This window comes from Danio rerio, chromosome 21 (genome assembly GCF_052040795.2).
Source record: "Danio rerio strain M-AB ecotype USA chromosome 21, GRCz13ab, whole genome shotgun sequence".
In the NCBI taxonomy this organism is placed as follows: Eukaryota; Metazoa; Chordata; class Actinopteri; order Cypriniformes; family Danionidae; genus Danio; species Danio rerio.
Window position 1 is genome coordinate 34808224 of NC_141041.1, and position 14844 is coordinate 34823067.

Below are 14844 nucleotides of genomic sequence, written 5' to 3' on the forward strand. Positions count from 1 at the left end.
ATGAGAGAATTCATGAATGGGAGTGAAGCGATGCAACTGATGCAGGGGGGTCACATGACCATGACAAAATGGCGGATGTAGTATATCCGAATTCACACTTCTCACGTTCATACTGTATAGAAGGCACTTTTCTAACGGCAGAGTAGTACGTTTCAATTCAAATGCAGTACCTTCTGAGGCGGTTTCAGATGCAACCATGGAGTCCCAATTTGGCGTCAACAACATCAAAGCATGGACCAATCCTGCCTTCAGCAGTTCAGGCTGGTGCTAGGTGTGTGGGGGATATTTTCTTGGCACGCTTTGGGCCCATTAGTACCAATTGAGAATCGTGTCACTGCCACAGCCTACTTGAGTATTGTTGCTGACCATGTTCATCCCTTCATAACCCCAGTAAACCCATCTTCTGATGGCTGCTTCCAGCAAAATAACGTGCCATGTCATTAAGTGCGAATCATCTCAGATTGGTTCCTTGAACATGACAATGAGTTCACTGTACTCAAATGGCCTTCACAGTCTCCAGATCTCCAATAGAGCACCTTTGGGATGTGGTGGAATGGGAGATTCGCATCATGGATGTGCAGCCGACAAACCTGCTGTCAATATGGACCAAAATCTCTGATGAATATTTCCAGTACCTTGTTGAGCCTATGCCACGAAGGATTATGGCAAAAGGAGGGTCCAACCCAGTACTGGTAAGGTGTACCTAATAAAGTGGCCGGTGAGTGTAGACTAGTACACTCCGCTTAGCTTTGCAAAAACAATTAAGTTAAATTGATCAGTTTGTGTTGGGACAACATGAAGGAATTGAGTGGAACCCAGATTTTTTACAGTGTATTAGCCAACAAATTAGTTTGGATAGTGCCTCAAGAGCAGCCCCTATTGGGTTCAGATATACTTGGAATATGAAAAGAGATATTTCCAGCTGCTGTGCATGCTTTCAAAACATCAGTCTCGGATATAAATGAATGTCAAAGTAAGAACTGAGTGTATTGCAGATGGAAAACACACAGCTGCATGAGCATGGTATCTTTCTGGTGCTGTGAAGCAGAGCAGACAATCCATCATCTCACTGTTCACAACTGTGAGAGAGCTTTCAGAGTAAAAGGTGTAAAAATCGGATTAAATGTATCAGTTGTCAGTGTGTGTGGGTGCGTGTGTTAGTGCGAGGTAGCTGTTGAGGTGTCACTATTAAGCATGTGGTGTGATGGTGATTGGGTGTGGTGGGGATGTGGGTGATTGTGAGAGAGGAAGGGTGTGGACATGTGTGTGTGTGATTGTGTGTGTGTTTATGTGCAACTGAATTTCCCACAGTAAAAAGCTGACACGAGCCACTGCATGAAATTCTCATTTGTTTACTGTTACCTTGCAGATTTTCACAGCATATAAAATGAATTGATATCAAATTGATTATTACAAGGTTTGGATTGAAATGGTTACTAGAGTAATCAACATATTTAGATGGGCAGTGAATTACAGAGGAAATTACAAATACTCAAACTACTGTAATTGAGTTGTTTTTCTCAGGAATTGTAATTTAATAAGTAGTATTAAGAATGTGTACTTTTAATTTGCCTTGAGTACATTTTTAGTGCTGTATCTGTACTTTTACTCCACTAATTTCCTTCAACCTGTAGTCACTACTTTCTTTCTTGTCTTGTTTGGGTAAAGTAAAAAAAATCAGTCCTGCAATTCCTGTCCAATCAAATCGCACAAAGAAAGTAAATCGCCTCATACTGAACAACCTCAAGACATGGGCGCTTTATAAATGCAGCAAACCTTTTGGAAGCATCAAAAATGTCCAAGAAGATTTCCAAAATCTTTACATGCATTGACCCAGAGACAGTTTATAGACTGCATGTCACTGAAGAGAAAATGAAGGATGTTCACTGTATGATATTTGAAATCATTAAACACCCTTAAACAATCATTTAATGGAATGAATGAAGAATGGAAGAATGGGCCGAACAAGGAAGGACCAAACTAATGAAAGAAGGACCAAATGAATCAAATAAGGATTCAAAAAAGAACTGAACAAGCTAAGGAAAGACGCAATGAACGGATAAATGAATAAATGAACGAACAAAGAACCTATTGAAGGAAGTAACAAAAATCTGAACGACTGAATGAATGAGCGAAGGACCAAACAAAGGAAGGAACAAAATATGAGCGAACAAAACAAAGGAGAAATGAAGAAAGGACCAAATGAATGAAGGACGGATTCAAGAAAGGACTGAACAAGCTAAGGAAGGAACGAACCAACGAACAAATGAATGAATAAATGAACGAACAAAGAACCTATTGAAGGAAGTAACAAAAATCTGAACGACTGAATGAATGAGCGAACAAACGAAGGGAGGAACAAAGAAAGGAACAAATGAATTAAGGAAGGAACAAACAAATGGATTAATAAAGGATTGAACAAACAATGGAAGGAATGTTGTATGGAACGAAATATGGAATATAGGAAGATCATTAAATGCACTACAGAACATACTGCATGTAAACGCATCAACTTTTCACAGAGTAATTCTCACTGCTCACTACTTTTGAGTACTTTAAAAGGGTCTTTTTACTGCTATTTTGAGCTATATTCACAACAGATACCTTTACTCTATTTGCACTACGTTTTGGGCAAGTTATGGTACTTTTACTTGAGTTTGATTTTTCAGTACTCCATACACTACTGAAGATAGGGAAAAAACAATACAAAAATATGGGTGGTAAAGGCCTTGTCCTGGCTTAAGTTTAACCCTGTTCGTGAAACTAAGCCTTTTAAAATCTAATTCAAAGCCAAATAGGTCTAGGTTATAGATACATTTTCAGAATCAATCTTTTTAATGGTAAAAAATAAAGGAAGATAATCTTCAGCCCAACATAAAAGTCTAAATTTAACTTTCATACCCAGTTTAAACCAAACTCTAACCCTAATAAGTCATTATGCTAATGCTAAACTGAACACATGTGAATGGGTTGACCCCACCATGAAAATTAAGCATGCGGTTTTACTACAAATATGTTATGTAATGTAATGTGTGTGTATTTATATAGCGCATTCATTGTGTATGACCATACACCGAAAGCACTTCACAATCATGAATATATTTTTTAAAATATGAGATTGTAGTTTGTTTTCACTGAAAAACACGACAATCAAAGCAAATAATGTAACATTTTGTGAAAAGCCATGACAAAATCAAGTCATTTTAGGCCACAAATATTTTTCTAAATGACAATGCAATACTCAACACTGACAAATCGTTACCAATATCTAAAGCAAACCAACACACATGCTAAAAAAACACCCAACTAATACACTATATGCATAGTGCTTTTACACCTTTACTACATTAAAGCCATGGTTATTTTTGTTTAAAGGTTATGTTAAAAACCAATGTTACCAACTTAAGTGGTAAACTAAAAACCAAGTATAGAGCCTCAGACTAACGCTAAGGGTTAATAAGGTTAACCCTCAGTGTGAAACTATATCTTAACCTAAGTTTAAGTGTAGACCCAAGCCTAACAACTCAATCCTGTTTGTTGTCACACTCAAAATGGCTAAACGACATGAAAGGTTTTCAAAATAGCCTTGAAAGAAACTATGAAGTAGAGACGGATGGGGTTATATAGAAAAGTAAGAAAGAAAGTAAAACAAGAGTGCTGAAAGCTGTAAAAGCCTCAGTGGAGAGCTGAAATTGTAACTTCATAAATAAAGCATCCACTTGCTCTGACCTCTCATAACCATCTCCTCCATATTCAGTGTTTAGTGTAGTGGAACACACACACACACACACACAATCAGAAAAACACAAAATAATTAACATCCACCTTCTAAACATAATCACAGACCCACACTTGAACTATTCAACCCCACACTTACCCAACATGTGTGAGATCTAGGTTTCAGCAGGGAAGTGAGAAAGTAAATGTGAAACGCTCTCAAGCAGGACAACAGTGAGAAATCATGCTAATGTCCACTCTAATGCATCTACAACCACTTTGATTTTGCAGTTTGGAAAATAATCAGCATCTTAATCAGAAAGTTCAGTCACTCTGAAAGGTCTAGTCAATCAGAACTTGGACCCTATTGATTTTTATTGCATGAACAGAACAAAAGCACCAACAAAATAGTAAAAAGCTACTAAATTAACAACTTTTTTAACCTTTAATAGTCTAAAATATTATATTAATAGTCATTTAATAGCCTATGTACAGTATTTATGCTGCTGACACATAAATATCAGATTTTAATGTGGTCAATAAACATTTCTCTGGGAAAAAACTGACAAATGTGAACGCAAACATTGAAAAAAAGCAACAAGTATAGAAATATAGAACTTAATTGCATGTTAGCAAGTATCATAGAAACAAATAAAAGACTGAAATACTTTTTTCGTGTTAAACAAAAGAAAATTGTCAAATAAGCTTGATTTAAAGCTTAAAAAAAAAAAGGAAAAAGTGAGATAATGAAGAACTAATTATTGGATTTATTATGTTAAAAAAGCAATTGTTAGTCTAAAAACAGGCTTATAACCAGTAAGCCTAAATCAATGCCTTCTTTTCCATGCTGAAAATATATTTACTACTCACTTTAAAAAACACCCTCTCATTTTCAACTGTGGTACCATTTGAGAAATCTTCTCTGTTGCAACTTTTGAAAAGTCCTGGTCCCGTATGAGTGAGCAATACTTGAATGAGAACTTGTCTGAATGCCCTCAAACACATCTGCATACATACACATACATCTATCCACTATTACAACACTCCTAATATCCTCGCCCATGCGTTAAAAATATCGCAGAACTATTACAAATCAATATATGCTATTCTCAGCAGTAAATTCCAGCACACCCAGCCTTATAAATCAAAGTGAGAGTGTAAATAAATGCAGATTAAAAAAATGGCACATGCAAGCACGCCGATGAGCATAAATAAACACCAGCGAGCACCTCTTTCACACAGGGCATCTGGCAGACATTTCCACACAGCTGACAGCTGATGCTGTTTCACATGAGCAACGTACCAAATCCACCGAAGGATACGCTCCTCTTCCTCCTCAGCATGATCCCTCTTTATTCTCCTCAAACTCCAATTGGTCTTCACTGCCTGCCTGCTATCGTCCTCTTCAGTATCTCACAATCACTCTTTCTGTTTCCTCAGTGTCTCATCTCTCTCTCTCTCTCTCTCTGAAATGATTTCATTCTCCACCCTCTTTCTCACTCTTTGTGTGTGTATGTATGTGAGTGTGACAGTTTGGGGTTCTTGCACCTGCTGTGTCACTCCCTCTCACTTTAACTCCACACATGTACTGAGCAGCAGAGAGGGTGGAGGATGAGAAAGAGGAGGAAGGAGGGGTGGCTGACGGCAATATTTTTTTAATCTCGTTCTCTCTAGAGACCCTCAGGGCCTTCTGTCTGCTGGAATATAGAATATGAAGGCTGCCTGAAACAGCCTCATAAGTGAAAGAGATTTGAACAGTAATGTGAGAGAATCATCCTGCAACATCTTACCTTTTAATGTCTGTTAGCATCCTTTAGACTTTTCAAGCAGTTTAGCCTGCAACCCATTGAACTCAAGTATGAATTAATAATGAGATCAAGAATGAGTGCATTGCGTAATAAGCGGATGCTCATAGCAAATGATGTATTAGGGTATGTGATTATAGAAAAAAAGATACATCAGTTTTGAGAAATACATCTGTGAGAATTTTTGTTTTTCCCCGGTTTTAGTTTCCACATTTGTATTAGATTTAGGATTTGATCAGTGACACGCATCGCTAAAATCTTCATTTGAAAAAACTTTAAAAAGAATTTTCTTGATAAAAATCCAAAATCAAACAAAAGGTGCTCAAGGGTAGCTTAAATAATGTGTCGGTGCTCTATTTGGGTGAGGGATTAATATGATTAAGCAACAAAAATCAGTCCAAGACACCTAAAACAATGTGGAAAAAAATATTAAAATATATTTTTTATTTTATATTAAATTTTTTTAAATACTTTTTCCACATTTTTTGAGTGGCTTGGACAAATACTTGCTGAATTGTTTGGTATTTGGATGTTTTAAAGCCTCAGGTTCTAGGTTTTTTAAATTGTTAATCTCATTCATTCATGTATTTTCCTTCGGCTTAGTCCTTTTATTAATCAGGGGTCACCACAGTGGAATGAACCGCCAACTTATCCAGCATGTATTTTATGCAGTGGATGCCCTTCCAGCCGCAAGCCAACACCGGCAAACACCCATACACTCCTACATTCACATATTAGCTCATTCAATTCACCTGTGCCACATGTCTTTGGACTGTGGGGAAAACCAGAGCACCAGGACGAAACCCACGAGAACATGCAAACTCCACAAAGAAATGCCAACTGACCCAGCCAGGGCTCGAACCAGTGACCTTCTTGCTGGTAGGCGACCGTGCGACCCACTGCGCTTATTATTCAGCTTTTGTGTGTTGTATAAAAAATAGACACTTTGACTAGTCCAGGGTCACATATTTGGTGTAATAAACTGGATGTAGATTCATATCACCTGCAACAAATTTAGCAAACTCTCATTTTTTGTGGAAATCAACTACAAATAACAAACTATTTGTTTGAAATTAAGATATTTTCTAAGAATTTTATAAAAAGGCAATTAATATTGCATTTTTACTTAAACACATACCTAATAAATCCAGAGAAACTTTTCCCATAAATGAATATCTCTGTAATTGTAGGAATTCAAACAAGAACTGAAAAGGATTTAATGTGATCAAAAATTATGAATAAACAAAGCATTTAAGTTTTTACTTTTTGTGATACAAATAATACTAAATATTTGCATAACTAATATGCTTACCCCACACTTTTGTCATTATAATCTGCCAGCTATGAAGTTCCACCGACTCTATCTGAATGGCCATCTCATTCAGGTTAATAATAATGAGTGCTGTTAAAAAATCTGTCCAGATGCAGAAATGCTATCATGCTAAAAACAAAAAAGAGCAGCATCAATATCACATGTCAGTGTTTATGGCGCTTGCATCATCGCAGAGACTGAAAGTGATGTGATTTGATTCCGGGTTTATAGGAATTATATTAGCGCCCCCTTCTGGAAATAGAAAAACTCCACGCTTTCAGATGGCACTAAACAAGACAGGATTAAACACAAATGTATTCATCATTAGGACTAAACAGAAAAAAAAAAAAAAAAATATATATATATATATATATATATATATATATATATATATATATATATATATATATATATATATTTAAGAATAGTAATTTAAAAAGTTTTCTTCTTGTATTAATTGTGTTTTAATTAAATAGTTCATTGATACCATTCAACGCTTGCAGAATATTCCATATTTCAGTAAATTTATAAGGATTAATTATCTGTTAAATTCCCTAACTCACTCTCTGGCTTATCTATATCTATCCTGCCTAATCAAGGGTCACCACAGCGGAACGAACAGCCAGTGTGTTTAAATTTCGTTGTGCACATCTGACAAAATCAGGAAAAAGCGACTCTTTTCCGCTGCGAGCAGGGTTCGAACCTGCGCGGGGAGACCCCATTGGATTTCAAGTCCAACGCCTTAACCACTCGGCCATCGCAGCTCACCGTCATGGCCTAAAAGCATGGTATAAGATGTGAGATACCATCCCAAACTCCATCAGATGTTATAACAACATGGTTCCCTCGACAAAATCACCCACTTCTCCATCGGGGTTTGATTTTCTTAGTAAATGTATACGTCTGTGACTAACAACAACCACTAGATGGCGCCGTCATCTCAGTGGAAAATAGCGACTTCGTTTGAAACCCCATGCATTTTTGTTTTATACCGTGCGATGTTTGATGTTTTAAATTCTAGACCATGTTTAACGTTAGACCAACTAACTGCCGAAAAATACGAGAACATGTTTAAATATTTTAATATTTCTCACGTAAGCGTAAGAAAGCTTAGTCTTCACCGCCTTTTTCCTAAAATGTATTAGACTTAATAACCTAAAATATATTAGGTTTTTGATTATTCCGTTTGGGACAGATCGAGTGAGTGAAAACTGAAATGCCTGCTTAGTATTTTCACATTGCTTAATTTGGTTTCTTTTTCAAAAATAAAGATATTTTTGTTATGTTAAATTTTTCTTTATTTCTTAAAAGATTATAAAAAAAATAATAATTAGGATTATTGTTCAGAAAAATAACAAATATGTACCGCTCGAGCAATGAGCGGTATCGTATGATATATGGGCCAAGGCTCAGACCCTCTCTACGTCACGTGGGGATGTAGCTCAGTGGTAGAGCGCATGCTTCGCATGTATGAGGTCCCGGGTTCAATCCCCGGCATCTCCACTCTTTTGGGTCAAGAAATACACACTTAAAATCACGTACGTGTTTTATTAAACACATTTTCCTCTAGCCTGAAAGTTTATATAGCCCTAAAAGGTCTTACTGAAACATCAACCTGCGAATTAAAATAAAACTTTATTTTGTTTAGATTTTCTTATGTTTTAAGTAAAGCATCTTTTGCCCATACATGTTTCTTATATAATTTCTACACAACACTCACTCCAGGCCCCGCGCCAGGATGTCATAACTGAGGGGGCGTTTTAATCCCATAGGGGGGCACTAGACCTGGTGAAAGATTTTGGTCCCTCTTGTTTCTTTAATTTTTTTAGGCCATTTATTCACATTTATTATTACTTTGCATTACTGCCTGAGTTACTGACTTAAAGCAATTAAATAATGATATACTTTTTATAGTAATAATATGCACCGTTTCGCTATTATTGATTTTGTTATTGAAGGTTATGCAACAAAACATTTTATTAACGCAGACATGGCTTCAGCACCAAACAAGAGCTTAAATCATATTTTATTCTCCTTATTACTTTCTGTTTTATTTCAAATAATAGGCCTATGTTTAAAGTATTAGGTAAAGACGTAAAACTATGCCCACACATGCAAGTTAACCCACGGTCAGACTATTTGTATAACAGGTAAATAAATATAGTGAAATCAGCATAACTGAGTCACCAAGCTTCATTACGCAAGCAACATCAGTGTTAGGAAAACGCTAACTGTTACAGTCTATTCATTCATTCATTTATTCATTTTCTGCAGCTTTGCCGGAGCCGGGTCGCGGAAGCAGCAGTCTTAGGAGAAAACCCCTGACTTCCTTCTCCCAAGACACTTCCTCCCGCTCCTCAGGGGGAATCCCGAGGCGTTCCCAGGCCAGCCGAGAGACATAGTCACTCCAGCGTGTCCTGGGTCTTCCCCGAGGCCTCCTCCCGGTGGGACATGCCAGGAACACCTCCCTAGGTAGGCGTCCAGGAGGCATCCGAAACAGATGCCCGAGCCACTTCAGCTGACTTCTCTCGATGTGGAGGAGCAGCGGCTCTACTCCAAGCTCCTCCCGGGTGTCAGAGCTCCTCACCCTTCGAAGAAAACTCATTTCGGCCGATTGTATCCAAGATCTTGTCCTTTCGGTCATAACCCAAAGCTCATAACCATAGGTGAGAGTAGGAATGTAGATTGACCGGTAAATTGAGAGCTTTGCCTTTTGGCTCAGCTCCTTCTTCACCACAACGAAGCGGTACATCGACCGCATTACTGCTGCCGCTGCACCAATCCACCTGTCAATCTCATGCTTCATCCTTCCCTCACTCGTGAACAACTTCCCAAGATACTTAAACTCCTCCACCAGGGGTAAGGACTATCCTCCAACCAGGAGATAACAAAATTCACAGCTATTACTGTGAAAATGTGTTAGTTTTTTGGATAACATGCAACTCAATAGGCTATATAACTTTTTCATCATTTTAAAGGTAAAAATATTTATCTTAGGCTATCATAACTGAGTTTTTTTTCCGTGATATTGCCTGGTTGGCATTTGAAAAATTGACATCATTAATCGTTGGGTTACTAGGCCTACCTGTCATTTTATTTATTAAGCCTATTTTAGTAACTTGTTTTCAAGTTATTTTCCTTTTGTAGGGCCTAACTTGACTGCTGCTGCTTAATGGGATGTTTCTTTACTAAGCTGTAAAAGTGTGCGTTAGCTTGTCCAAATGAAAGTAAACATTCAAAAGGGTTCTGCGTTTTGTCCATTATAAAAATAATGAATATACTATTCATAAATAGCATATAGTACATATTTCAAAACTAGTGACAATAACTCATCAAAAGGACTTTAAGAATCCTTTGTTGGCTGAATTTCAGTGTGACTTCAACTAATCAGTTTTGGCCAATGCTAACAATTATTTTGAATGAGTCCAACATTTAGCTGTGCAAGAAAACATACAAAGGTTTCTACAGGTTTCAAGTCAAATTTAAGACTTAAAACCATTTAGGACCATAATCAGTGGCGTAGCAGACGGGCCCCCCCGCGCGACCTAAAAAGTGGACCATATTAAAATGTATTTGAATAATACTTTGGGTATTGTTGTTTCCATGAATTTACAAATGACAGATTCCTATTTTTTCTAAGGATATATGATGTAATAAATAAAAAAGTATTTTTTCATATTTCTTTGTTCAATTTTTTTAGGAAATATTTTTGGAACATCAAAAAGTGTAGTTATGATGATTATCCAACAAGCAAATCCAGATAAAAATAGTGCTTAAAATGTCACCGAAAAACAGAATTTAAATCTCATAATTAAAATAGAAAATGAGGCATATAGCTGCAAAAAGGTCCCCTTTTTAAGGAAAAAAACACCTCTTTCACCAGGCCGGCTACGTCATCATGATTGTATATCATCAAAACTGGAGTTTATGAACAACAGTAGAACTTGTTATTTTCATGTATTAATTTTAACTAAGTTCATGAAGGCTAAATAGTTTGATTGTTTCATATACAGTTGAAATCAGAAATATGAGCCCACCTTTGAATTAATTTTCTAAATATTTCCCAAAATAGAGCAATGAAATTTTCACAGTATGTCTGATAATATTTTTTCTTCTGAAGAAAGTCTTTTTTGTTTTATTTCAGCTAGAATAAAAGCAGTTTTAATTTTTTTAAACTATTCTAAGGTCAAAATGATTAGCCCCTTTAAGCTATATATATTTTCGATAGTCTACAGAACAAACCATCATTACACAATAACTTGCCTAATTACCCTAACCTGCCAAGGTAACATAGTTAAGCCTTTAAATGTCACTTTAAGCTGTATAAGTGTCTTAGAAAAATATTTAGTCAAATAGTATTTACTGTCATCAGGACAAAGATAAAAGAAATCAGTTATTAGAAATGAGTTATTAAAACTATTGTGTTTGGAAATGTGTTGAAATAAACAGGGGGTCTAATAATTCAAAAAAAAATTCCTAACCTATTCAGCTTTGTTCGTTTATGTTAAAATATAAATACATAATTGGATTGTTTTTAGAAAAATATCTCGTTTGTCATTATGGTTGATGATTTGGGTCACGTGATTCACATTTCTAACTTCTAATGTGATTTTCAAGTACATTTTCAGGGCGCGAACGTTTAAGTGCACTGAAAAAAATATGGGATTGAGACAGTGCTAAAAAAAATTCTGCCGCTCTGATCAGTGCACTGACTACTAATTAAGACGCACCATATGGCTTCATAAACGCCAATCAAGCTGTAGACACGTGCAGGACATTTGTAGCTGATTCCAGAACTGGCTTTATAGACAAACGCGCACGACGACTGCAGGCAACTTAGCGTTCAAGGTGAGCAAATTAACAGCAAATGTGTAATGCTATTTTGGGTGAAACAACAGTAGTTGCAACACGCAAACACACAGTTTTATTTGTAAAACAACGTAAACGCATTCAGTAACCCCACGAATCAATTTTCCATTAGAAAAAAAAATCTTGGTTCCACTGGGGCTCGAACCCAGGACCTTCTGCGTGTAAAGCAGACGTGATAACCGCTACACTATGGAACCCGTGTACCAATACTGGCACCGCGTTACAGAAAAAGACACGGTCCATACTATTTGAACCTGCTCATTACCCACAAACACCAGCTAAATTAATATATAAACAAACCACGATTAGATAGAGCCACATTGGCTAATAGGCCGTCTGTTTTTGTTATTTTAGCCCACCTATGACATGCGGCCGACCGCTTTGCACGACGACCGAAAAAGATAATTCATATTAAAAAACAGCTTGAAATATTTATTTGCTGCATCAATCGGACTCATTCAGCACCCATCACGATGCACGCATTCGGTGTATGATTGCTATTCTAAGCGTGTACATATAATTAGCGTTAGGAGAAAAATGAGGCTGCAGTGTACGCTGCATTGACAGTCGCGGTCGCGCGCACAGACGCCTCTCTTTCGCTTGAGACAACATACCGAAGCATCCGCGCACTACATAATCGTGCAGTATATAAAACATGGCGGTTTATCAACATGCATCTGCTCGCTATATAGATGTCAAATTGTAGAGCATCTCTTCGAACGGTAAAAAGAGGAAAAACGGTCGTGCTTTAGGTTATTATACCAAGAGGGATTATATAACGTGGCTGATCTGTATGCAACAAAAGTCTGAGAATAAAACAAAATGCCAAGAGCAGGCAGCGGAGAAGACTAAATAAACTGACACGAAAAAACATCAGATGAAGATGGCATACAAGGTAGGCAGGCATGCATGTTCTATTTGTCTCATCCACGCAGCATCATTTCGCACTGCTTATCGTCAATATCAGTCAATTTGTATTTTTGATATACAATATCAGGCCACCTGTGTTGTTTAATAGTTTTGTGCATGGTGCATTAATAAAAAAAAAAACCTAAACATCTAATTTACCAACACGTATATGAATTCCGGTTTTTACATTAACTTCGCGTCATGCAAAACATATTGCAGGTGCATTAATCAGGCCTATGATCTATTTTTCTATGTAAATTTGATAAAGATAGCGAGGCAATGGCTTCTTTATAGCAACATTTTAGCACTATTTTAGTTGTTTTAATGTATTTATTCACTTGAAGATGGCACAAAACTACAGTACATGTAATATGCAATGTCACAGCTTACATCACTGTATAAAGAAAGGGTGATATCCAATGCTCACTCATTACACAAAATATATGACGTATCTGTTTATCTGCTTCTATAAATGATTAGTATGCAAGCTCACAGATACCTTTCCATTTGAAGCTAATAAAATAACTGCACTCTTTCTACCAGACATGTAGACTCAAACATGACTTCTGACTTTTTTTACCATCTATTTTTACTTTGATATACCTCAAATCAAAACCCCAAATCAACAGACTGCACTGTGCACATAGGTGTCCTTTTTGTTATTATTAAATTCACAGGTTTATTGTTTTCACACTTTCACATTTTGATTCCTTTAACAATAGCACTCCATATTTAACACTATCAGTTCTTTATCTGTCATTTGTGTTTCTAACAAAAGAAGTGCACAATGTTAAACTAGGTGAAACTCATTGCTGCGTTTGGATGTTGTTTTTCTGTTGATTTGAAGTGTGCAAAGTTTGTACTTTGGGTAAACACGTCTGCTAAGTGAACAAATGTAAAATTTTAATGTTCACAATATTTAGGTGCACAAGTGAGGACACCTCCCATCAAACAATTTTGTGTCTTATAGATGTCTAAAAACAGATGCCTTGGCTTAAACTCTGGACTGTCAGTTAAAATCTAATAGATGTCTAGGAATAGCCCAAAACTACAAGTCATCTAATAGATTAGACAAAATTTACTAAAATTTTAATATTAGTAATTTCCATCTATCTGATGTCTAGTTTTATTTAACCCTCTTTTCACACTGTTTTACAGCAAATGATTAGTACTACACTAAATAATTATATGAGAGCAAGAGTGTTGCATTCATATTTCCTGAGCTGAGCTCAAAGACCTACAACTTTTCTATGCACAAAAGGCTAGTTTTTCTCAAATATTGATCACACATTTGTCTAAGGCTGTTTCTCAATATGCGTCCTTGTCTGTACTTGCGTTCTTGTGTCCTCGTGAAATGTCATCCACTGTCGCCAAAGTAATGTTCCAATTCAAAGTTCACGTCTTGCCAGTAACAGATAAAATTCACTGTCCCTTTTGTCAAAGACGCATCAAGAGGTGACCAGTGAAAGCTAATGGTGGAGGAGAAAACCTGTTAGATTTTATAAAATGCTACTCTAGTGACCGCAAATCAGAAAAGCTTGGGACTGTATGAAAAACCCAAATAAAACAGAAAGTAGTGATTTCTACATTTACTTTGACATTTCACTGCAGACAATACAACAAACATAAATTAATGTGTTCCTCATGATTTTTTTTTTCAAAATAAACACATCAGTGTTTCCCCTAGGTTTAAAGTTTTTTTTTGGAGGGGGTGACGGGGGATTGGGGGTGCGGCAAAGCTGTTCAGACTAACACTGACACAAGGAGTCATGGTGTTAATTTGTTTCTTTCAATAAGAGCAGCAAAAAACTGAACAATTATTTTAACTGTACAAGCTAAAAATATATATATATATATATTTTTTTTTTATCCACAAAGTGCAGCTTTTGACACTGCAGTGTATCTTATTGGGCTTCTGGAAGAACACTACTAGTACATTGATGTTAGTGTACTTACTAAATATAGTATACTTTTATACCTGACCTTTACTTAAGTACACTTCTTTTTCCTGCTGGTGTATTTACTGACTTGCCAAGATCAGTCTTGTACAGCCAGGGGGAGTATTGCTGCTCTGACAGCCAAGGTGGGTCAAAGCTAGGGATGCTCCGAACATGATTTTTGCAGCTGATACAGAGTTCTGATTCCTTGTCATTGTGATCGGCTGATACTAAGTACCGATTCTAATGCTTAAAGCAATAAGCATTAAGCACAATTTTGGTTCTTGCATTTCAT

The 14844-nt window shown here is 36.6% G+C and overlaps 2 protein-coding genes and 3 non-coding genes across 6 annotated transcripts in view; 2 read left to right on the plus strand and 3 right to left on the minus strand.

Annotated features, from left to right (window-relative positions):
* rap1gap2b (RAP1 GTPase activating protein 2b) overlaps positions 1-5203 on the minus strand; it is a gene marked incomplete at its 5' end in the record, with an annotated part of 125081 nt that extends 119878 nt beyond the window's left edge. The window contains 1 exon segment of the mRNA NM_001423699.2: positions 5017-5203. Coding sequence (NP_001410628.2) covers positions 5017-5060 — 44 coding nt within the window.
* Positions 5204-7516: 2313 nt separating this feature from the next.
* trnas-uga (transfer RNA serine (anticodon UGA)) lies at positions 7517-7598 on the minus strand. The gene has a single exon. It is a non-coding gene; the product is annotated as a tRNA-Ser (tRNA).
* Positions 7599-8265: 667 nt separating this feature from the next.
* trnaa-cgc (transfer RNA alanine (anticodon CGC)) lies at positions 8266-8337 on the plus strand. Its single transcript has one exon. It is a non-coding gene; the product is annotated as a tRNA-Ala (tRNA).
* A 3264-nt stretch (positions 8338-11601) lies between these two features.
* The window catches only part of st6gal1 (ST6 beta-galactosamide alpha-2,6-sialyltranferase 1), a 35626-nt gene continuing 32383 nt past the window's right edge, over positions 11602-14844 (plus strand). Inside the window, exon 1 of one of the 2 annotated variants that reach the window (XM_087299591.1) lies at positions 11602-11682. Coding sequence is in view for 1 of the 2 variants with exons in the window: in XM_087299590.1 (XP_087155716.1) it covers positions 12581-12598 (18 nt within the window). In the remaining variant the exon portion in view is untranslated. Of the gene's footprint in view, positions 11683-12284; positions 12599-14844 lie in introns of those variants that run through there. The other variant, XM_087299590.1, reaches the window with a different exon arrangement.
* Positions 11828-11900, minus strand: trnav-uac (transfer RNA valine (anticodon UAC)). The gene has a single exon. It is a non-coding gene; the product is annotated as a tRNA-Val (tRNA).